Source organism: Empidonax traillii, unplaced genomic scaffold, assembly GCF_003031625.1.
Source record: "Empidonax traillii isolate 1590-97213 ecotype Southwest subspecies unplaced genomic scaffold, ASM303162v1 scaffold1190:size157544, whole genome shotgun sequence".
NCBI lineage: Eukaryota > Metazoa > Chordata > Aves > Passeriformes > Tyrannidae > Empidonax > Empidonax traillii.
In genome coordinates, this window is record NW_020956383.1 from 21635 (window position 1) to 46501 (window position 24867).

Here is a 24867-nt window from a genome sequence, read left to right on the forward strand (position 1 = left end):
AGATCTGCTGTTCCTCTTGTAGTGCTTTATAAAGCCAAAAATAAATCTGAAGTGCTGCTTCTGTTGGGAAGTGGGGGGAAAAGTCTCCATTTTGTGTTTTTAAGTGCTCTACCCTTTCTAAATATTTCTATCAGTTAGTCCTGAAGTTTGATTGTTTTTGTTTGTTTTCTTTGTTTGTGTTTGTTTGGTTTTTAATTTTGCATATCTGAAAGGGATTGTCAAATCAATTTCTTGACTCAAACATTTTCTTCTATCACCAGCCATATACAGCTATTGAAAAGTATTGTGTGCTTGCAGAAGTCACTGAGAGAAAGAAATATGAGAATGCAAAACTCGTAGCATGGCATTTCAGCCTTTAGATGAATGTACCTGTCAGTGCAGTGAGAATATCTGTCCACCCTCACACTATGGACTGTATGTGGACAGAACCAGCAGCTGATAACCTGTCCATTGCTAGGCTTTTTTCAGAAGTGATGAATTGAAGGAATATAGTTAGTGACAACAGACTGGATAAACAACAGCTCCAGAAACTCTGTGAAAAATAAACCTTAGGTTGCAATGAAAGTAAGCAATGTAGCTGCAAATTGGAAGTCTTGGTGAAATAGTTTATTGTCTTATTCTGCTTTCATGTAGTCACAATATGTTCTCAGTGTGAATAAGAGGTGCTCCAGACTTGAGTTTTGGTTACTTAATATGTGCATTTTACGATGTTGAGAGTCCAACACTTGATACAAATCCTGTCAAATTTTGTGAGTGCTGAAACTTCAGTTTTATGTGAGCTGGAAATTCTTGTGTATCAGTCTGTATATAAGCATTGTTGGTAGATGGACAGAATTGCTCAGTTTAGAAAGAAACTGCAGGTCCTGACCCATAACTTTTAGGTCTGATAAACCTTTGCAGGTGATCAGAAATCCTGTCTGCATTTTGAATTTTGCTGTAAAGCTTTTGGTAAATAGAGCATGTTTTGTCTGTGTGTGTGAACTCATCTGTGAGGAGGAGGAAGTGGGATCTGCAGCTCCTCCACCTTCTGATTCCCTGGAGGCACTGTCAGCCTCCTTTGAAGGGTTGTTCTGAGGTGTCTCCTCTTTGTTCTGGGAGGAAGATAGTAAATAAATGTTGATCTGTAACTGCAGCAAATTTAAAAATAAATAACCCTTTTGGCTGAGCAGGCTTGCAAGGTGGGTTTCTGATCCTTCTGAACATGGATAAGTAGTATTTTATCTTGCAGTGATGAAATGCCTCAGCCCTAAAGGAATCATGCCATATGTGTCTCAAAACCTTATACAAAATATTGCAGTTTAGTACTTCAGGACTACCAACATATTGTTAAACCAAGCGGAGGAATTGAACTGCCAAGACTTTCATGCACATCCTCTGGTCTGTCTGAACTGGCTGCTGTAATTCCTGCCTGCCCGTGGCCGTTGCTGTCTGCCTGTGGCCATTTCTGTACCCAGGGGTAAACCCTCATGAGCCTCACACAGAAGAGTTATCCCGGTGGAGAAGGAAAACAGACATTGTTCCTGATAGGGAAAATCCCACAGGATCAAGGGCAGCTGTAATTATAGCTGTTCTGCTTGTCTGGAAGAATGCAGAGAAACAACAAGGGAGGTCAGGCTTCAGTTAAACATAATACTCTTTTGTGTGCTGTAAATGCAGTTTAGCAAACAAAGTTTTATTCAGGGGGGCCAGAAACATGGTACGAGGTTTACCTTCCTGTGTTCCAATACGTAAAGTGCTTTCATCTTCTTTCAGATATGCATCACGTTCTTCCAAAGTCCTACAAAACCGTCCTAGTGGCAAATGTCTTGGTACTCCTTTTCCAGGGCTGATGATGCTGATACAGTAGGAGAAATACAAGTTGAAGAATTAGCTAAGTTACACTTTTTGTCTTTTAAGCAACAGAAGGACCCAACACACAAAGAGATAACCAGCTGCTTTATTTTTGATTTCCTGTTGAAGATCCACCTGAAGATGGATCGCTGAATGATGGATCCTTTCGTTGTTGCTCTTTTGCCTGGGATCAGTCATGAAGTGTTTAATGTGGCTTTTATTTTATTTTCAGCCGAAATAAAGATCTGTTTTAAATACTACCATGGTGTTAGTGGAGCCCTCCGAGCTACTACTCCATGTATCACTGTGAAAAACCCTGCTGTGATGGTAAGTTTAGCCCATTTGCTTATTATATTTGTATAAGATGATAGTGTTAACTGTCAAACAAACCTATCAATATAAGTATCCTAGTTTTACCATTAACAGAAATTTTTTTCAAAAAATTTTCACAAAATTTACAAAAGGTGGGAAATGCTTTTCATGGTTTTGTATTGTTCATGGTAAAATAACAGTAAAACGTCAGTGAGCTCAACTGAACTCTTTTATGCTGAGAATTTGATTTTACAGGCTTCCAGTTTTGATGCTTACAGTTTGCTGTAATTTAACACCATAGCAGAAATTTTTCACACTGGTTATATAACCAGAACTGAATCCTTATCCAAAGTCTCAATTTCTTCTTATTTGTTAATACTAATAATGAAACTGTTGCTGAGTTAGTGTAAATGAAACAGGACAAAACCCTCTCTTGTAAAAATTACTGAATTTTTTGAGTGTTCATATACTACTGATATTTAGTAATTCCCTGATTATCAAAAAGTATTCTCTTACTGTGCTTTCATTATGAGACTTGTTCTTCTGAAACAGTAAAAGTTTTAGAGGAGTTTTTTTCAGTTTTTTAAATAAGTAGTGTAAGAAGAGCCTTCCAGACTTGTATCGCGGTGCTTATGATGGAAGTAATTTATCTAACAGGTTATCTCTTCAGGTGACATCAAGTTTCACAGTGCAGTTGATTCATTGATATTAGCTGCCAAATATTTAGGGTCACAACTGTCGGGATAGTGTCCTGACAACGGCGGTGTTGAAGGTGGAGTAGAGAACAAGTTATTCAGACTGAATAACTTTTATTCTGAACTCATACTTTTTCAGCATTGTATGTTATATATAGTTTCATGCTATGGCTATATGATACTATATGTGCTATACTAGACTTTGTATCTCAATACATCAAATGTGTGTGTTTTTTCTCTTAGCATTAAAAATGTAGGTGATAGCATCATTTAATTGTCAGATCTTTTTCAGATTTGACTATGAATAGTATAGTTTCACAGCAGGCAATGAACCCTTGATATTTTACAGAAGAAAATGTGCTATAGTGAATGAGCTTGACAGCTGCTGTCTTCAATATCAATTTATAAACTAAAGACAGTAAGGGAGTCTTATTTTGAACAAGGGAAAAAGTGCATCTCAACTCTTCAAATGGGTTGCATGCTGCACGAGATCATTACTGAGAAGCATTCTCTTGATCTTACCGTGCTAGCCACCAGTAGTTTTGAAGTTCATTGAACAAAAGGACATCTGAACTTCTGTCACCTGACTATGCATTTATTTACTTGGTAGCTACCTGAAGATATGTCTTGCAGAGTCTTTGGTCGATCTTAAAGGTTTTTTGTTTAAATTTCTTTCCTTTGAAAGATAACTCAGGACCCTGGGTATTGTACAAAATTTACACACCTGCTAGAGGGAGTAACTTAACATAAATGTTTTTGTTTGCATTAACAGTATAGACTTCCAGTAAGAGTGAGCTGTTAGTTTCCCTGATGAGAATGTTTTATGACAGGTCAGATGATACTTCTAAAAATGGCATACTGGGTTATTTATACATAAGTGTACCTATTCTAACTCTTAATACCTCACATCATTTTTGTGGTTTTGGTGTTGAGCTTAAGCACTGTGCAGTAGACAATATTGGTTTCTCCTGTTACTGGTTGTTTCTGTTGTTACAGAAATGCTGCTTGGGAAAGGGGTAAGAGAGTCATGGCCTTCCCTCTCCCATTTTTCAAGCTTCAATAAATTACCTCCTTACTTGGATCGTTCTGTGTTTTTGCTTTACATGCTTCAGTGGGAGATACGTTTCTGGGTTTTCTCATACTGATGGTGCATCACACCAGGCATTTCAGTCCATCACATTACTGGATAAGCAGCTAACATTCTATTGAACCAGGAAAGATGAAAGGCCTGATTGAGCATTCAGAAACACTGTGTTAAACCAGATGAGGTAGCCTTTGCGTGCAAAATTCTGAGCATGTATGCTGGGATGAAATTTTTTTACTTGGAAAAGAAAAATTGAAATTGCTGTTCAGGTCATAATGAAATAGGAAAAGGTTATATAGGGAAACTATGGAAGTGCTAGGGAGCACTGTTACCATTCATTTTGTTATAGCTGAATTGTGGACAAATCCTGTTTTCTATAAAGTGAAGTTGTGATTAGTAATGTAAATTATATGGAGCCCAATATGTAGCTTGGAAAAGAGGTTTAAAAAGAGAAAGAGGGATAGAGTGAGGAAGACCTTTTTTGTTCATGGATAATGTTTTTAACAAGAAAACAGTGTGTGCTAAAATAAACCCAAAAGAATAAACTGGAGTACATGGAATTCCTCTGACCTTACCTGGACAGCATCACTATCACAGTGGGATGCACCCCTTGCTGCTTCCAGGGTGTCTGTCTGTAGATGAGGGGACACTGATCCAGCTGGAATTAACCCATTGCTTTTGATGCCCTCATAATTTTACAGCCACCTGTCACTGCTTATGCATCCATACAAAATCACTGGCAGAATAGTGTCATGCTGGGTGGGAAAGGGATAGTTTTGAGCACTCTGGCGAGACGCATCTTGCCCTGGGAATGAGGAGTGCATGATGAAGCCAGCAGTGAGGAAAGGGAATGGGCTGGTTGGTGAGTGGCAGCACTTGCTGGCATGGTGTGTTCCCTCACCAGAGCACTGAGGCCCGTGGGGATGTCAGGCATCAACGTCACTGCGATTTCGTCATCACTTTGACTGCTTGTTACGTGCGAAGTATTTGACTTTTTCAACGGGAGAAATCTGCACATTTTCTAATTCCTGTGAAATTCCAATGTGCTTGCTGATCATAGTGGGAAGAATTTGAAAGCTAATAATATTAATAGCTTAAAGCAATATAAAAAGGAATGATTACGCGCTCGGTTAATGCACAGTGGCTTCCCTGCGGCTTCCGCAGCTCCAGAATCATTTTTCCATCTGGTAACTTCAAACCACTGTTCAGCTGCTCAGGGCTGCCTTACATACTTCATCTACGCACATAGGTGTGCGAATTTTTATTCAGCTTATTTTATTTAATCATTCTAAGGATCAGATGACTCTGTTCTATCGCTGGTATTAATCCCCAGTGCTGTGTTTGGCTGAAACTTTTTCTGTGTCACCTCTTCTGCCTGGGAATGAGTGCAGTGCCTGCCTGGGGAACCATTTGTCTTTAAAGATAGCTCCATTGATGTCTCCATGATAGATTATTCAGCTGGATGCACATCTCCTCTGTCTTGAAAGACAAATTCTTCTGCTAGTTGAAAAAGACAGACATTAATACATGAGGAACTTTACCTAGAGAGGGATTTCAGTAGAAGCCAAACCTAAAAATCTGTGAAGCATAAGCTTTAAGACCGTGTTTATATTTAGATATCTGATGCGCTTTTCTCTTTAAGAGGAGCTTTTGTTCATAGATCTGAAGGCTTTTGTTAGTCTCTCTTTGATCTCTTTGCTTTTTTTGTTGCACACTAAATTATCTATTTGTGGAAAGTGACAAAAGTTCCATATGCTGTCACTGGCCAGCTCAGAGCTTCGGTATGTATTGAAAATCCACACTGTTTTTCTTATTTTACAGAAGGGAGACTTGTAAAAAAGTGCAGGTATTTTCTGATTAACAGTTTCTGCATGTGTATTAGCCTGTACGTGTCCTATTTGGAAGATTTGACCTACTGGTGGATTAACACTGTGTGGCATAAATAGTAGATATTTTGTTATAAACAAATGCTACAAGCTAAGCCTGTCTATGGTAATAGGCAGTAATTTGTCAGATCCTTCCCTGGCATGCTACCTAAAACTGCCTTATCGTCCTCAAGCATGTACGAAGTAAACAAAAACTTCTTTTTTTTTTTTTTTTTTTTTTTTCCCCTCCTCTTAAGATGGGAGTAGAAGGCACGGATGAAGGTGCTTCTGGAGCCCAGCACTCTAGGAAATTAGTCAGCTTTACCCTATCAGGTAAGAAACAACACTACTCTGTGTTTTACAAATTATTGTTTAAAAAAAAAAAAAGTAAGTTACTGTTCTCAATAACATCAAAGATGGAACTCTTTTCTTCATTAGCCTCTGTAGGAGCACACTCTAGTGGCTTGAAAGATGTCGTTTCTTTAGAACTTCTGTCTGTTGAAAACCAGCCAGAATCATGAATCTCCAGGAGTGAAAGAAGTGGATTTGATGGATTCCAGCATGAAAAACTTAGAGAAATTTCCAGTTTGCACATGGGACAGTTCCTCTCAGATTGAAGAGTGGAAAATGTAACCTCTAACTAAAATGCAAGCTGGTTCCATCACTTGAAAAAAAGCAATAGCTGCAAATGGTGGTTTAGAAAGGAAAAAAAAAATCTTTACTTGTGACGGAGCTAAGCTGTCACTACAGAAAAATAGCTGTAGGGGGGTGCAGTCTACCAGCTTCACTTGTTTTGATTAACACTTTATTCCAGGGAAGTCTTGTGTGAGGCTAAAGCATGTTCAGCTTGAGCAAAGACAGATGAAACCTGCTTCTGAATCTTGAAGAGCTGACGATGAAAACATTTAGAGGTAGTAGGGGTAGAGCAGAAAAACTCACTGCTTTTTGCCGTGAACTTTCAGCAGTTAGCTGAGATAGAGCTGATAGGTCGTACAGAATCACGTGGAGTGTTATACAAATAATTGTTTTGCGAATTCTGAGAAACCTGGGGTTTTTTAATAGGTGGTTGTGACTCATTGTGAGGAGTCGTATAAAATTATTTTGAAAGGTGTGTTGACTGATCAATCTGTGACGTGTTTCCTGTGATGCTTTTGATTGTTCATTTACACATTACCCTTCATTTCATCATGTTTCTACCGTGTGGCCTAATTTTGGATATTAGGTTTTTATCTCTTCTCCTTACCCAGAAACAAAAGAAATACTGTGTGATTTATTTTGGGGGGGGGGGGGCTCTGTCTTTCTTTTCGTTCTTTGAGTGGAAATACCTTACATGCCTTACTAAGGAAAGTATTTGTAGGTGAGCTAGAAGTTTATGCTTTTTATTTCACAAATAACTGTGGGTTAAAATGTAAATGAGGATGTTGATACCTTTCTTCCCTATATTCTTTTGGGAAGACATTTATTTCCTGATGTACAGTGTATCCAGTTAATGTATGAGTAATTTTAAGTTGCTTTATTTAGTAATTTATAGTGAATTGATTTCCTGGGTAATATTTTAGGAACGTGCTACTTTGTGAACTGGCTTCAATTTACTCAATTCCTTCCTTCTTGTTTTGCTTTATAGATATTAGAGCAGCTGGACTTAAAAAAGGCATGTTCTTCAACCCTGATCCTTATCTAAAGATGTCCATTCAGCCAGGCAAGAAAAGTACATTTCCTACTTTTGCTCATCATGGCCAGGAGAGAAGGTCGACCATCATCAGTAACACGACTAATCCTGTTTGGCACAGAGAGGTAAAGGATCCCTTTTGAGAGCTGTCTGCCAGCTGATGCAGCGTATCAGGCTTGCATTTTCTCCTCATGCATTAGTCCTTCCTCTCTGAAAGCTGTGAGCTTATTTTGTAGCTAGTTATTTAAACTGACACAGTAATTGTAGTAATTTTAGGAACCCTGTTGGTGGAGAGATATCACCTCTGTATTAAAACTGTGTATTTAAGCTGCACTGCTGTGAGGTTTTCATTCCCTTCTCTGCTAAAAAAGGGCTGAACTTGCTTAGCCACCCTGTAGATTTTTTGAAATTGCAAAAGTAAATTAACTAAAATGGATTATACATTATGAGAAGACCCTTTGAGGGAAGTTACGGTATATGAGCATTTATGTTCGGTGATTGCAACAACTGTTCATTTGGAAATGATGTTTTCATTAGGCGTAGCAGGTGGCAGGCTTTCAGTTCTGTCATGCAGATGGGATGCTCTTTGGTGCAGCCTCTGCTTGCACTGCTGTAGGACAGAAAACCCAGGAAGGCATTACTGCACCACTCAGGAAGGAGGAGGGGGAAAGGCAGTCTGGCAGAAGCCACTTTTCCAAATGTGTTTATATCGGGTGAAGTGTTCAGATCTCAGAGAAGGAACTCAGTCCAACAATTGTCATTGAGTGCAGAAGAGCCAGGCTGTGCTTTTGAGGATAAATGTTTATGTGGGAAAAAGGGTGAAAGTACTGACACAACGCTTTCAGGACTGGCAAGCAGCCTTCTTGATCTGTGACTGTTTTCTAATGATGCCTGTACTGTGATGAATGTTAATGTTTTCTTTAGGAAGATGAAAATTGGGCAGATTTTGGAAAGTGTTCCCACAAATCATGGTCAAACAAAACAAGCAGTAAAGAGCAGGGCCAGCATTAGCACTGCTTTGGGGTGCTTGGTTGTGGGACAGATTGTAGATGTGCCAAAGTCTTAAAATCTCCAGAAAAAAAAAAAAAAAAGTCAGAGTTCTGGTCTCTAAATTGATTCTTCACCCTTCTCTCCATCCATCCATCTATCCAGTAGTTAGAAAGAAAATTTACTCATATTTTAGCCCCCTTTTTCTCCTCCAGTTCTCCTTGGTTTTGAAGCTTATTAGAAAAGTGATAATATTCAGTGGTGCACACACTGTATCAGCGTGCTTTAGCGGCTGTATCTTCCCTGTAGCAATTCTCTGACAACAGCAGTTATGATCCCATTACATATGCTGTCCTAGTGGGGCAGAATTGATCCTGTTTTCCATCTAATAATTTCTGCAAAATGATTCACAGTATTATAGCAAACTGAGAATGACAATTTTTTAAGTTCTGTTTATCACAGGAACCCAGCTCTGATTGTGCAGCATGAGGAAGTGTTTTTTATTCCTGACCCAGTTTAATTGTCTTTTTTGAGTATTTTTTCTAATGTCTACACCTGAACTGGAAAGTTCCTGCTTTTTGTTCCTTGTTCAGTACATTTTTGGCTACCTTTTCCCCTTGTAGGGAAAGGTGGAAGATTGAAGAGAGTAACTGTGGTATTACCAGACATCAAGAGATCTTCAGTAAATTAGCACCATGTTGTTTAAAGGCCCCAAGTGCAGGAAAAGGTTCTGTTAGAGCTTACTGAAAACCTTTCTGAACGTTGGGGCAAAACTCCATAGAAAATTCTTCTCCTTTAGTTATGCTACTTCTGAATATACTCCATATCCACACTGCCCTTTTGACTTCCTTTCAGTGCATTCAAAATGTAATGCAAAGCGTGGTGTTGGAAGGGAACTTCTAAGCACAGTCTGGAGTGAGACACTTATTCCTTCCTCCTGTATTGACCTGGCTACTCTTCTATAACCTGACACAGCACAGCAAGGATTCCTTCTCTTTTTGCTTTCTACTATGCAAATGAAAGAAAGCAGTAGGATATGTGGCTTCCTCCTTTCTGATGTAGACCCTGAAAGTGCTTTTACCTGATGCAGTTTCTTACTGGGCAGTTCTTTTCAAGGAACAGGTAAAAGGTTACGGGTAACAGTAAAAAGCTGGTGACATATGAAAAAATGCAGTGCTTAATAAGTGATGTTGACTTTATTTTGCAATATGGAAACTGCTGTCATCAGTCATTACTTTTGGAGTTCACTGCACATTAGTAGTGCTTTGGCACATACTTTCTGAATAAAGGTGTGTTGATGTGATGTCAAACATGTTCTTTCCTTCCAGAAATATTCTTTTGTTGCACTTCTAACGGATGTCCTGGAAATTGAGGTTAAAGACAAATTTGCCAAGAGTCGTCCGATCATCAAGCGCTTCCTTGGGAAGTTAACCATACCAGTTCAGAGGCTATTGGAGAGACATGCAATCGGGTAAATTAATAGATTCTTAATGTTAACTTGTTTTGATCAGGAAGACTCAGCATCTGGGATGCTGGCACAGAGCAGCAAATTTTGACTACTTCTGTAGTAAAAAATTTAGTAGTAATTTAATAGCTTTATTGCCTGACTGGAAAATGTTAATTTTTCTAACCTTGTCCTGAATGCGTGTACACGTTTCGGTTTCTGTGTGTCTACATTTCTTTACATAAAAAATGTTATTCTCACAAAAAATGTTACCCTCTGGCTAAGTAGTCCAGAAGCAAGACATTATCACATTACTACGTGATTGTGTGCAAATTTTTTAGAAGAAGCAGATTTCATTGACTGACTTCTTTTGCAGTTCAAGTGTTTTTAATGATTGGTTCAATAATCAGAGATTTACTATCCTTTCAGCTAATTGGCCAGCACTGCAAGCTGTGACCCCTTATTTTCGAGTGCTCTTGGTACTGTGCAATTGAAATTGCCTTTTGCTATGAATACCACATTGGTGGGACTCAAAATTCATATGCTGTGCTATTAAAAAAAAAATTCTGTTCATGTTTTGATCGTTAACTGTTCTGGTGTAAAGATGCAAGTCGCTTAGAAACATTTAAGATGGTTTATGATGGTTACTGGAGAGGATGGTGGCATCCCTAGCTGGGTGATCCAACGAGACCTTCAAACCACCACAGGCACTGAGAGAAGCTTGAGACTTGGTCATCAGGCACTGTGGCACATTGCAGGTGTGAAGCCAGGTCTGCAAGAGATGTGTGCAAAAATGTCATTTACATCCAAGACAGCAGTAATTGTGAGGGGTCTTATTTTTGTTAATATCTATTAACTCTGTTTGACAAATTAGAAAAAAATAGTTCATTGAAACACAGTCGGAGGAACTGAATTACTCGAGTGCCTTTTGTATAGGCCCTGACTCCAAGTCTGCTAAAGTTAATGTGTCTCCATTAATTTAAAAAAGCCGCTGGATGAGGCCCATGAGGAATGATGGTGAAGTAAAATGTATATACTCTTCCCTGAAAACTTAAGGGCGTGGCAGTATCATCACACTTTTGCACAAAAATTAGGATATAATCAGCTGGCCTCCCTTTTCACAGATATTCTCATCAAAGTAACAAGTTCTGTAAATGGAGAAAATCAAATTCAATTTGAAAACAGTTTTCAGCTTTAAGTTTCCAAAGTGGTGTTTACACTGGTAAGTAAAGTAAGAATAAAATTGTAAGAGTAGCTTAAAATTTTCATAGTGTCTTCTGATACACATTTTATTAAAAAATATTTTAAAAAAAGCCTGCCCATTTTTTTGTAGTGGTATCAAAGAGCAGTGCAGGTGTATATTGATGCCATGGCTTCCTCTAATCTTGAGTGGTCTAGAGTACTGTAAAAACTGTGGGAACCCCAAGCGTCTCTAGCTGAAGGATTGTAGTTGGAATACAGAGTGATGAGTCTGTGACAGGTCCTGGAGACACTTCTGTAGTAGTTTAGTGTCCTGAGGGCTGTAAAGCAGCATGGAGAGAGGAGGCTGCTTTGCCTTATTGTGTCCACTCAGGACTTCTTAAAAGTTTAAGCCAACTGCTGCAGCTTATTTCAATAATAGTTGCATTTGTTTTAGTCTGTCACTCTTTTTGCAGTAGGAGTGCTCCCAGTAAAGGAGAGGTGTTTATACCAGTACAAAGTTATATGCATAAATAACAATAATTTCCTAGGGAGATCTTCAGTAGCTCCCTCTTCTCCCTTCAGCTCTCCCAGATGTGCTGAGGAGGGCTGAGGGTGTGAATTCTGGCTGTGCCTGATGAGAATGTATAGCCTAGGATCTGATCCTGAGTCTCAAGCTGTAATCAAATCTGAACTCAATAACTCTTAGGAATGTATTTGAAATTAAATCTAAGCATTAAAAGCTTTTCTAAATCAGAATTCAGAAGTGCTTTATTGAATGACAACTAAAATATGAAGAGACCATCTGTGACTTTTGTATATAGTAAAAACCACAAGGGGGCAGAAAGGTTTTGTTAATTATAAAACATTTTGGATTGGGGGAAGAAGGAGTTTAGGAGAGAGGGATCCTTTGCAGTTTGACTTCTTTAGAACTTAAGATATTTAGGAATGTGTGAGAAATGGTGGAACACAGTGCGTACTTGGAATTGATAAAAAATAGTTTATTAGGCTGTTTTATCTGTTAACAAAAGGTATTTTACACCATTGTTAGTGTTCCATACAACTCAGAGTATGTGGCTGATTTGAAGACTGTAATAGAAATCACTTCCTATCACACTGACATTTAACTGATAAGGGTGTCTGATACAAAATTCTGGAAAAATAAAACCCATTAAAATTTAAAAAGCCCCTATATCTTTGTTTTGCAGAGACCAGGTTCTCAGCTATAATCTTGGCAGAAGGCTCCCAGCTGATCATGTTAGTGGGTATCTCCAATTCAAAGTGGAAATCACATCTTCTGTTCACGAAGGTGAGAATTTGTCAGTGATCTGGATCTCCAAATGGAGAGAGTTTCTATGTATTTCTATGTCTAGGATTTTCTATTGTTGCAGAGCTAATATACATTTTCAATTGGGTACAGTGCCTCTATTATAGATTTTTTTCTTTTGGGATTCAGTGTTTAGGTATGTCAGGTGCAGCTTTGGAGATGACAGTACCAAAACACCAACACTTGGCATGTTGTTTTTGATTTTGTTAGATTGATTCTAAATGAATCTGCTTATGATTCTCGTTTTATGGGACTGATTATTTTTATTTCCCTCTTATATGTATTACCATATTTTTATTACTATTATTATTACCGTAGCATACCTAATATCTCAAGAACATTGTGGAAGTAGATTCCCATTCTTCACAGTGGAAAGTCTTGTAAACCAAGTCAAAATAAATGCTGTGTATAAAATTTGGTATCTGTACACAATTTGGGATTCCCCATATGATCTCAGATGCTGGTTTGCATGTTGCTAAGGGTGTAATGACAACTGGTGTCAGTGATTAGCTTTGTGTAAATCCTACTTTTGGATCTGAGAACTATGCTGTGAAAAACTGATTCCTTGTTTATGACACCGGCTTTACCGACAGTTTGGCAAGATGCTTGGCAGTGCTTTGTCTTAGAAAGCAAAATGGGAATCCTTTAAAGTCATACTTCACACCTCCTAAATTTTCTGTGTCCTACACAATTGTGTAGACTTATACAGAGAAAATTGCTGTTCCCATGCTGTAGATACCTCTGTTATTTTAACTGAATTTTTTTCCCTTAGTTGTCTGATTGAAATAAGCAAACATCTTGAAAGATGTGCATTTTAAAATAATTTCAGGGATGCAGTCTGTTGCTGCGTGGTGTTACACATTCAGTCTTTATGTCTCTGCAGATGCTTCACCAGAAACAGTTGGCACTTTGCTAGGAACAAACTCTGTAAATGGAGACTTGGGGAGCCCCTCTGATGATGAGGACATGCCAGCAGGACACGATACATCCACAGTATGTTCCAATGGTCCAGTCTTTGACGAATCTTCTGGAGATGCCATCCTGAGGCATTCTTTAAGGACTAGTAGGACTCTGGAAACCGACCAGGACGAGCTGACCTCTGGTGCTTCAAGATCATCACCTACCAGAGGTCGCCAGGACTCACTAAATGATTATCTGGATGCAATAGAACACAATAACCATCCCAGACCAGGGACATCTGCCTGTGGCGAGCGACCACGTGGAGCCTCCCCCAAACTGAGGAGTAGTTTCCCTACTGACACAAGACTTAATGCTATGCTTCACATCGACTCAGATGAAGAAGAGCATGAGCTACATCAAGACCTGGGTTTTCCATCTTCCTTGGAAGATGATGGTGGTTTGGTAATGCTAAATGGTGCTACAAGAAATGCTGAAAGAAATGGTGTAAGTTCCTCATCAGATCAGGTGGTGCAAGGGCCTGCAGAGAATGAAAGCGTTTCAGCCTCTGATGCTCCTTTGCCATCAGCTGATGACCAGCAAGAGACTCTCCCAGAGCTTCCCCTGTCACAGTCGGCAGGACCCGAAAACCTTCCAGATTCCCAGACTGAAGCACCAGCAGACCAGGCTGGCAGCGAGTTGTGTGACGCTCAGGAGGCAGAGCAGACCCCCAGCACTGCGGACACGGGGGCTGCCGATGCCGCTGGTGGGAGCAGGAGGGGTGTTAGTGAAACAGAGTCCACTGATCAAGGGTCTGAACCTTCCCAGCTGTCATCAGAAACCGAGCAGAGCGATCCTGCTCGCACGGAAAGCGTCAGCGAGGCTAGTACCCGTCCAGAAGGGGAGAGTGACGTGGAAGGGGCAGACAGCTCTTGCAATGAAAGCGCGACCGTGCGGCGTTCCTCGGTTGAAATGCGCTGTTCTTCCTGTGAGAGTGCCAGGTTTCCCGAGACTCCAGCCTTTTCTTCTCAGGAGGATGAAGAGGGAGCTTGTGCCACTGATGCACCTAGAGCTGAGGCAAGTGCTGAAACACTGGACTTTGCGAGTACTTCTGGTTCTCTGCCTGCGGTGCAATTACCTCAGGAGGAAGTGCAGGAGGCTGAGGCAGGTGAACTGCAAGACCAAGAGGAAGCAGAAGAAATCTGGCAAAGAAGAAGAAGCCTGCAGGCAGCAGCTGCCCACAGCCAGTCTCAGGATGAAGAACTTGAAGGAGCCACAGCAGCTTGTGAGGGTGCCACGGCACAGCTTGAAGGAGCTACCGGAGGTAACAACTTCAGGAGGCACTTTCTGAAGTGACCTTTCTGCAGCCAGTAAAAAAATACTGCAGGAATTAATGTCTGAAAATAAAGATCCTTAATTTCTCATTTTTGTTATATTTCACGATTTTTCCTTTGAATTTATTCTCTTCTTCAAGAGACCCTTGGAGATTTTTGGTGTAACAAAAATTCAAACCTGAAATATCCAAAACATGTTTATTTTGAAATTCAATACATTTTAATTCTTAAGAGAGTAGTGAGCAGGATGAAGAGGAGGAAAGAAATCTGGAATATTACCCTGCTCACTAATAAAAATGGTAATGAGGAGGGACAAAACTCCCAAAACTGAAATGCAAATTAAAATTTATATCGGGCTCTCTTCTTTTGAATGTTTATATATTAGCAATAAAACATGAGGGTAATCAAAAGAAAGTGGAAAAGAAAAAGAATTACTTTTTGGTCATACTTCAGGCTATTTATCTTCCCTTTCCCAATTCGTTTTCTGTATAGACACATTGTAGCACACTGGAACCTTGAGAGGAGAGGAATGTATTGCCCAAGTTTACACTGTAAAACTCTTACTGATTTTAAAATTATTTTAACAACTGAAAATTTTCTGTCTCACTAAAATCACTGAAAGTAGAAATATGTCCCTAGTGGATTGTTTCCAAGCACATTTAACGATGGATTATCTGTTCAGTTTCTTCAGGGATTGAAGTGTATCTATCAAGTGGGTTTCCGAATGCATCTTTTTCATAACATATCAAGAGTTTTAGGATCTATTAATTTCTTCTCTTCATAAACAGCTCATTGATTTGGAAATAAAATTTTTGGTATTTACTTCAAGTACTGTCAATACTTTACAGCTTTTCCTAGATATTAGGGATGCTCTTTATCAGTTGTCAGATTGCGTCACATCTTGCAAATCATTGTGGCTGCAGCGAGGGAGGTCAATGGACAGTTTCATCTCCCACTCTTAAACATTGTTTCTGAGTGGGCCAGGTGGAGCTTTGTCCTGAAATATGGCTCAGGCACATGCTGTTTCTGTGTCCTGGTTTCTGCTGCTCACAGGTAGATGCAGTATATCCCAGCGATTACATGTTCAGGACCAGAACTGCGGCACATCCCAGAGAAATCACTTGCCTAGGACAGCTTATTCTGACCCAAGGAATAGATGACTTTTAGATATACCCTAAAATATCATAGCCCTGCAGAAGCTTTAACGTGTCTTGCTCAGTTTAGAGGCAACTCTAGGGCTTCCCCACATTACCTGAAAAATAATTTGTGGGTGTTCTGTTTGCAGGTTCTCCCGCCAATGGCCATCAACCTTTGAGGTCTCTGCCTTCGGTACGTCAGGATGTCAGCCGCTACCAGAGAGTGGATGAGGCTCTACCACCAAGTGAGGTTCTTCATACTTTAACTGGGGGATTAGCTGCCTGGATCTCATTACTGAGATCTCATTGCAGTTCTTTTTTAAATGTGACAACTGAGAATGAACAGCTAAGAAGTTCGAAGTGAGGAGTGATGATGATTAAGTCTAGTGTTGTTGTTGTAAAAGGCGTTGTGCTCAGTCTGCAAACTCTCGGGATGTGTTATGATAATTCCACCTGGTGTATACAGACTTGCTTAGTGTCACTTGTGGAGAAGTAGGAAGGCACTGTGCTGCCTTTTTGGTATGCAGTGCACAAGAGTAGGGAGGTGAAGTGATAACACTTTATGAGGCACTGGGAGGTGTCAAGCACCCTGAAATCTCTGAATACTTGTATGGTAATGATTTACAAATAAACATATAATATCTTTAATTGCTGCAGATTATGTGAAAATTGTCTATGTTTTCCTTGCATTTTTTGAGGCAGTGTGAAGATTTTATATTAAAATAAACCTGGATATTAAGCAACAGTTAGATGAGCCTAAATGACCATATAAGTTGTAACTTCTCTAAGGCATATAGAAAATGCATTGGTCTCAATTACTGAACTGATTCACTTGCTTAAACTTTGGGCAGTGGAAATCTATTCAGTATTAGGTATTTAAAGAAAGGACCCCACAAAAAGCTACACAGCTAATAGAAAAGCATTGCATCAAAGCAAAAAAATGGCTAGAGAAAGTTAAATTCAGACCCACTGGCAAAGCTCTGTTACTTTCAAGGAGTCCTGAATTCACATATTTAGGAAAAAATGAATAGATCCCTATTTCCCAGTATGGTATGGGACTGTGTTTGCTCTGTAATCAGAATGAGTAACTCGAAGGAGCTTTGTAGTAGTAGCAGAACATAAATATAACTGTGTGTGGAAAGCCAGGATGATAATAAGGTTGTAATCCCTGCTGCTTCTGTTATAATCAGTGCTAACAAATACCCTAACAGACTAACAAATTAGTCCTGTGTGTTAGCAGTTAATTAACTACCACCTCAATATACCTTTTACAAAAGTGTGTCTGGGAGCAGAGTTGCGCTTTTTATCACTTTTCATACTGAGAAAGACAGAGACCATTACAGGAAATAAATAGTGATTGGTGGAATGAGAAATGCACAGTTCTGTGGTTTATACCTAGGTCACCTGTTGTGTTTCAGAAGCAAACTGTGCACTACAATAACTACTTGGAAAAACTATTGGAATATTAATGGAAAAGGTTTGGCTGGGATTTTACAGTCATACATGGGCATGTCACAAATTTAATATTTAAATACTGAAAAAATAGAGAAAACATTGAGAATCTGGTTTTGAGTTATAAACTGTAATTTCTTTGTAATTTGGGTTGCATTCTATTTGTTTCACCAGAATTTGGAAGTAAGAAAGGATAATAGGTGAATTTCTTCCAGTTGAGTGTAGGTTAAGTTAAAGAACAAGAGAATTAACATATTTATCTTATATCTGTGCCTATAATATGCAATGATATGCTCCAATTCCATAATTCCTAGGGAAAAATTAGCAAAGCTTGACCATGAAACCTTGAGAAATTATAATTTTGGAGTTCCACAAGCTATTTGTAACATATTTGACTAACAGGGATTTGACTAAGAGAAGATATCCTTGTCCATCACAACACTAATGCAGATGCTTTACTTTGGAAACCAGTGCCCAAGTGTTTAAACTTGTGTTTTATTTAAACTGAGTTTGGGCAAAAATGTTTTTCTTCTGCAAAACTATGTTACAGAAATGGTGATTGCGTCAGAATTGGACATAAACACCACAAAAATTTCAACTTATTATACAGTGGTTTAGGGTTTGACATTTAAGCAGGATAATGAATTCACAAATTTAAGCTGTTGGAGGGTTTGTTTTGTTTTGCTTTGGTGTGTTTTTTTCCCCAATGGACAATTCTGTTCTTCCTGGAATACTTCAATCTCTTTGTTTTGTTTAGAAATCCTGGTTAAAAATTTTCTGTGTCAGCAGATACTACCTTTTTTTTTTTTTTTTTTTTTTTTTTTTTTTTTTTTTTTTTTTTTTTTTTTTTTTTTTTTTTTTTTTTTTTTTTTTTTTTTTTTTTTTTTTTTTTTTTTTTTTTTTTTTTTTTTTTTTTTTAATGGGACTTTTGCACAGGCACATCGTTTCAGTAATTTTTCTCTTTTTAAAAGAATGAAAACATTTTTCAGAAAAGGTTGAAATGCTTGTTTGCTTATTTGAGATACAAATGAAATTATTTTTAAATAGCTTTCAAATGTGTTATATTTTGTATAGCAGATACCTTTATATTGTAGTAGACTTTACTTCTTCTCTGCTGTCAAGACATTTTTATACCCTCTTTCCTCACTGAGTGACAGTCATTTAGGATTGGTTGCTTGCCAGTGGTTTTTAAAACGTTATTGCAGTGACTGATGTTTTCACCTAGACTTGCAATACAGAAAGTCTGATCTAGAAACCTTCTGAGTTCTCAAAGACTGTTTTTCATCTGATGTGCTAAATGGTTTGCATGTTGCTGGTATCCAAGAGTCAGGCATGTCTATTTCCATATAGATACTTATTTTTTTATGTATATATTTTTTTAATTATTGTTATTATTACATGGCCCCCAGCTATGATCAGTATCTTGATTTCCTGCTCATTTTATAAGCAGTTATGAGGCAGACAGTGTTCCTGACTCAAAAAGCCTCTATACTTAAGGCCTAGGTGTTGTGATGCACCTGGTTTCTGCTGTGGCTGGGGAAAGGTCCCAGTGCCTTCCTCTCTGCTCTCCCAGGGTGTCATCATGGTGCAGACTTCTAACACTCTCTGCAGCTTCTTTTGCAAAACCAGTGGACAGCATTACAGTTACACAAGAAGTATGAATTTACCATGGTATTTGCATAATTGGCAATTCTGGAACATGCATTTAGTCTGTGAAGGAGGAGTTTTATACTTGTCCATCTTTTTGGCAGGTCTGTTTACCTTTAACATGTTTAAATTTAAACCCAGGAAGAGGACTGGCATCTGTTTTATTACTGTTACTGTTACTATTACCTGGGGAAAAACAGTGGCAGGTGTCAAGCTTTGCAAGGTTTTTGGTACTTACCCATAGGCCTTTTGCACTGGAATAAACCTCAGAGATTGGATCTTGAGTTACTTCAGTCCAGGAGAATTACTATGTACCATATGTTTTGCTGGGGGTTTTTTTTGGTGTTTGTTTTTTGTATGTTGTTTGTTTCATTGTTCTTGGACAGTTACTAGTTAGTGGGAAGTAAAATAGAGACAAGAAAAAGAATTTTTCGGTATGGATTCCACAGAACCTTTACCTACAGTGGGGAATTTCATTTATGGGATAAAATAGGGAAAAGCTGTCTCTCTTAAACATTCAGGTTTAACATTAAAGTTCTGTGTGGAAGTCAGTCTGTAAAAGAGAAATAGAAACTTGAAACAATAGATTTTGTTACAAAAATGACAGAGCTAAGATAAAGAACTAAATAAACTCCAAGCCCTCCATAGTTTACAGTGTTTTATTGCCACTCAGACTGGGAGGCTCGAATTGACAGCCACGGACGGATTTTTTACGTGGACCACGTGAACAGGACAACGACCTGGCAGCGACCCACAGCCCCCCCAGCCCCACAGATTCTCCAGAGGTCAAATTCCATACAGCAGATGGAACAGCTGAATCGCCGGTAAGAATCACCCCTGTGGTTTGTGAATTCCGTGTGCTTGCAGAGCTGCATTCACCACTGCAACACCCAGCACGGAGGGGGCGAGGGCACAGTTGCTACCACAGTTGGTCTTAACGTGTTTATTTTTATGTGGCGGTTGCTTTTAGTTTGCATGTGGGCTTCTGCGACTTTTGTATTCCACCTGTGATCTTAAGCTGCGTGGCTAAATAAAATAACGTCTGTAACAGTTTGCAGAAATTCAAAAGGAGAAATTAGAAATGGAGAAATTAGAGGTCTGCGTATTGACCTGTGGGGCAGAGAAGGTGGGCAGGCTCCCTTGGAGCCAAACTTGGGTCATAGTTACCATATACTATATATAAAGTCCAGTTTTCCAACCCTAGGTACCAGAGCATCCGAAGAACAATGACTAATGAAAGGCCTGAAGAGCATACAAATGCCGTGGATGGAGCTACAGAGGAAGCTGACTTTCACCATTCTAATGCAGGTTAAAAAAAACCCTAAATATTTTTTTCCCCTTTTCTAAAGGAGGGAATTTTCATCTCATAGGTGATTTAGTGAAAGTGATATAAGGCAGAACCTAACTTCTGCTTCTGAAAGTCTAGGTTCTTTAACTTTTTTAGACAGTCTGCTCATATTATTTCTCTTATAACATATCCTTAAATCCATTATTTCCTAGTCTCTCCTTGAGACTTGTGTTTTTAAGTTCCAAATTATTTTTTTTACCTACTCAGGTATGTCTTGAGTTGGTCTTCAGCTTCTGAGGAGTATTTAAAAAAATCAAATAAAGCTACGACTCTGCTTACTGAAGAGGCTATGGGAATGTCACATGTCTCTTACAATATAATTTTGCAGGAATATACTACAAGTATTTTACTTTTCTTTTTGGTAGTTTGTCACTGACCACTAATGTTCAGTCCTTGTTCTGCCAAAATTGGGTCCAGATTCTTGTGCGCAGAACTTTGGCACAGACGCCTGTTTTTCATCTGGTGTTTGTGCAGTTGATTCTCCCTGCCTGCACACAGGTCTTTGTGCTTTCCTAATGTGCTGCTATAGTTTTTAATTTTGTCCATCCTGCTGTCCAAGTACTGCAGCATCTCCTAATTGGAGCAAGTTCTGTCCACCCTATCCAGTAATTAGTAGAAGTAATGAATAGGACCAGATCTTGGTGAAACATCACTTAGTGTACCCTTACAAGATTTATGCCTTTCCTTCTGAGAACTCCTTCACACCTCCAAAAGAGCCACCAGTGTCTCAGTGACTGCTGCCCCTAGTTTCCTGACTGTTAGAGTGCACTTCACCAGGCCTAAAGGGATTGAACACCTTCAATTTGCACCACCCTCTTTAACCTGCTTGTTATCTATCCTAACCTAAAAAGAAAGCTCTCTTTCACTTCCATTTTTTGGTGTTTTTCTGATTGTCTGGCCAGACCTTTTGATCGAAGATAAAAAGGTCTTTTTTTGAGTTCTAAGCATCATTACTAGTTTTACCTTTCACTCAGCAGTTCTCTCCATAATCATCTTCCTACTGATACATTTTTAAAGTTTGTTACCCATCCAGTCTCTTGTGTAGTTGTGTGGTGTCATGTGCTTTGGCTTTGTCTCTAGGTGGTCTTGATATTCTCTTATAATACTCTCTCCTAAATTAATCTGATATGCAAGCAGTGTCACCCTGTCTTGAGTTTCAAGTCATTGTTGAACTTGAGATTTAGCCAAGTGCTCCCTTTTATTACTTGTATTCTTCACTGCTGTTGTAGGTTTTTCCTCTTCTGTCTTTGTGCACGTGCAGCCAGATGGTTTGTTGTGCTGTAAACAATTCAGTTTACAGCAAATTCAGGCCAAACCAGCAAGTTCAGCTGAATAAGCTTTTCATAAACTGAATTCGCAACCCCCTAAACTGCAGTAATGGACCACCTGGTCATTCTGGTTTCCAGATTACCCAGACTATGACAGAGGGCCTATCTGCAGTGTGTCACAGCATCTTCCAGGTTGTGAGAGTCGACTGGTGCACAGCCAAGTTTTGTACCAGTGCAGAGTTGACGTGTAACCACAGTGCAGGCCTGGAAGACACTCCCAGCCCAAGTATTCAGGCAGAGCTTCAGGAGCCTTTGTGCTGTTCTGCCTTTGCCATTGACACGCCTCATGTGAGAGAGCTTGAGATCTATTGTTGAAGAAATGTCTCTAAAAATCTTGTTTGTTTTACCTATTACTCATCCACTTTCTGGCTTCATCTAATGCTTAGAATTAACATCTTTATTTTCCCTAGTCCTTTTATTCCATGTTTACTCATCCATATTTACAATTTTACTGTCATGTTATTTTCCTCTTCTTTTGTAATTCTTACTCTTCCCGCAGTTTAGTCCTATTCACTGCTTGCTCTGCTTGTGGGTTATGATCTTTTCTATTTGTAATAGCTGTATTCTACATGATTAATGTTCATTTGATGGAAAAGTGTGCGAATACTGCAATGTGTAAAAGAAACTCTGAAATGTAGATGGCAACACACATTTTAGTGTAAAATCACTGCAGACCCAGCCTGAACCTAAAAATGCCTATCAAAATATGCATCCAGGTATCCTGTTGATTTTCAAAGGTAATTGGGGGGGAACAGTTTTGACGTAGCAAACACCACTAATAATATATTTTCAGTTCCTGCTACTGTAGAAAAATCAGTGCACTTCTGCAGTTGCTAGGAGAAGACACAAATGTTTACTGGAAGTTGAAACTTGAAAGGTACTTCCTTGGCAACCTGCTTCTTACTTGCATAAGCTGCTTAAATACTGTATCAGGATTGTGTTAATGGCAGTGATTTATTGTTCATTTTCTTTTCTTTGTTTTAAGTGTGCAATGACTTTTATATCCATGAGTTCGCATTTAAAAGATAACTTACCTGCATACAGCCACAATATAGCAATGTGGGCATGGCACAGGAACCTTCTTGCATCTTGTACACAGATACAATACTTGGATGTAATTGAAAAAAAAAACCCGATTTTGGTTCACCAAAAGCAGCAAGTAAAAATTGCTAAACTAAATCTGTAATATTTGCAGGCACTTCAGTGCTATGTCAGAAGAAAGGTACACTTATGTGGAGAATACTCAGTCAATCTGAAATAGTTGTATGCTTAGTGGTTTTTTTGCCATTGTGATTCAAACCAATATAGTTGTTTGCAGTGATGCTTTGGTAGTAATTATTGGATGTCTTTGTCGTTTACTTTGCTGCTAGATTTTCGAAGAGAGAATGTGCTGCCTCACTCTACCTCCAGATCCAGACTTACTTTATTGCTCCAGTCTCCCCCTGTGAAATTCCTTATCAGCCCAGAGTTCTTTACAGTGCTGCATTCTAACCCTGTGAGTATGGTGGCTACAGCTGAAAAACTTTCATAAATACATGCTTATAAATACAGTTGTTTTGTGTATAAAGATATTGCTCAGTGTTTGGTGATAAAATATTGGTAGTACATGGGGAAGCTGAATAAATTCACTTATCATTGTTCCTTGCAATTGTTGGGCTATCAGAGCCATCCTAGTTCTGCATTATTGCAGTTTTTATTTTTCACTCAATTCTTCTCATGATCTTTCAAATCTTTCTCATGTTACAAAATTAATTGACTCATTATTCCAGAAACTGGGAAATATTTATGAGTAAATAATTGCTTTTAAAGCAGTTTTAATGTTACAGGATTCTTCACAGCTCCAGGGTAAAGTGTGGCAAATGCAATCTTTAATGTATTTCACACTTAACTGAAGTGAGTCAGTTTGTAATTTTGTGTATCATCTCAACTGAAATAAGAAACTTTAAACACTTATCCCAAGACCTCAGAAAGAGAGCCACTGCTTTTCATACCGTTGAGACTTAGTGGGAGATAATTCATGATTAGGTGGTTAATTTACTGTGAAGGCTTTTTTTGTTTTGCAGAGTGCCTATCGCATGTTTACAAATAACACGTGTCTGAAGCACATGATCACCAAAGTCCGGCGGGACACCCACCATTTCGAGCGCTACCAGCACAATCGTGACTTGGTGGGCTTCCTCAACATGTTTGCCAACAAACAGCTGGAGCTGCCCAGGGGTTGGGAAATGAAACACGACCATCAGGGCAAGGTAACTTGGGTGATGCGAAGTGGGCCTTGTGTTCATCAGTTTCTGAGGTAAAATGGATGCCCTTGAGGTAAAACGGATGGTCTGGGATAGCTCTGGGGTGAGATCACTGTGTTGGTTATGTATTGGTTAACTGGAAAGGCATGGTATGTAGGTGGTTTCATTAGTAGGGATTAGGGATCTTAAATAGTTGCATGTCTCATTGCTTTTATTTTTTTTTTAAACAGGTGTCAATTCTCTATTTCTTAAAAAATATTTTGAAATCAAAGAACAGCCACTTTTGTAGTAGAATGTTATTTTTAAGTAATTTTATGATAGTGCATCTTCAGTATGTGGAATATTATATTTTTTTAGGAGGGTTAAAAACAGACTGTGATTAGCATGTGAGCAAGTGATAAGGCTTATCAGTTCATGTGAGAAGTCCCAGTTAGGACCACTGGCATATAAAGCTTCTTGGTTCTTATGTTTAACACTCTCAGTACTGTTAGCTGTGAGGGTCCATACAATGAATGATCTTGATGCTTGGAAAGATTACAGACAAATTCTAGACTGAAGGGTAGAAGAAGTGCTTGAGGGTTGTTTTCTTTTTGTTGTTGGTTGTTTTGTTGGTTTTTTTTTAACTTTGGCTATCATTTTGGTTTTTTTCATTAGACACACAATTGCAAATGAGCAATTACACTTAAGTTGTTCTTTGCCTCACTGTTTTCTGGATGAAGTCATTCTTGTGCTGTTCACTTCTTCAGAGGCCTGTTTTCTCCTGAAGAATATAGCAATTTTCAATTTTCTTTAATAGGTCCTCCATGGAGAGAATCAGAGCTTTGAATTTCTGGTGTGGTATTTGGTAACAGCAATGCTACCACAACATTAATCAACAAGAGGAAGCACTGAATAAATTCCCACTGGGATTTCTTCACTTTGAATTAGGCTCAGCATTGCTCATTTTCATTATGTAGAACTGCCTTTGTCATGAGTACCACTTGTGGCCAGTAGAAAAGCCTGTTCAGCCCTCAAGAGAGATGATGGCCAATACATGATGAGACCAGTGCTTGGTGAGACCAAACTGAAACCAGACCTGCCTTTACTAAAG

The 24867-nt window shown here is 38.9% G+C and overlaps 1 protein-coding gene across 1 annotated transcript in view; it reads left to right on the forward strand.

The window, feature by feature from the left end:
• HECW2 (HECT, C2 and WW domain containing E3 ubiquitin protein ligase 2) overlaps positions 1–24867 on the forward strand; it is a 76936-nt gene that overhangs the window by 15867 nt on the left and 36202 nt on the right. Inside the window, exons 3-13 of the mRNA XM_027905655.1 lie at positions 2063–2157; positions 6044–6119; positions 7411–7580; positions 9771–9913; positions 12274–12374; positions 13276–14613; positions 15909–16004; positions 19532–19682; positions 20063–20166; positions 22905–23029; positions 23598–23783. Coding sequence (XP_027761456.1) covers positions 2063–2157; positions 6044–6119; positions 7411–7580; positions 9771–9913; positions 12274–12374; positions 13276–14613; positions 15909–16004; positions 19532–19682; positions 20063–20166; positions 22905–23029; positions 23598–23783 — 2585 coding nt within the window. The remainder of the gene's footprint in view (positions 1–2062; positions 2158–6043; positions 6120–7410; positions 7581–9770; positions 9914–12273; positions 12375–13275; positions 14614–15908; positions 16005–19531; positions 19683–20062; positions 20167–22904; positions 23030–23597; positions 23784–24867) is intronic.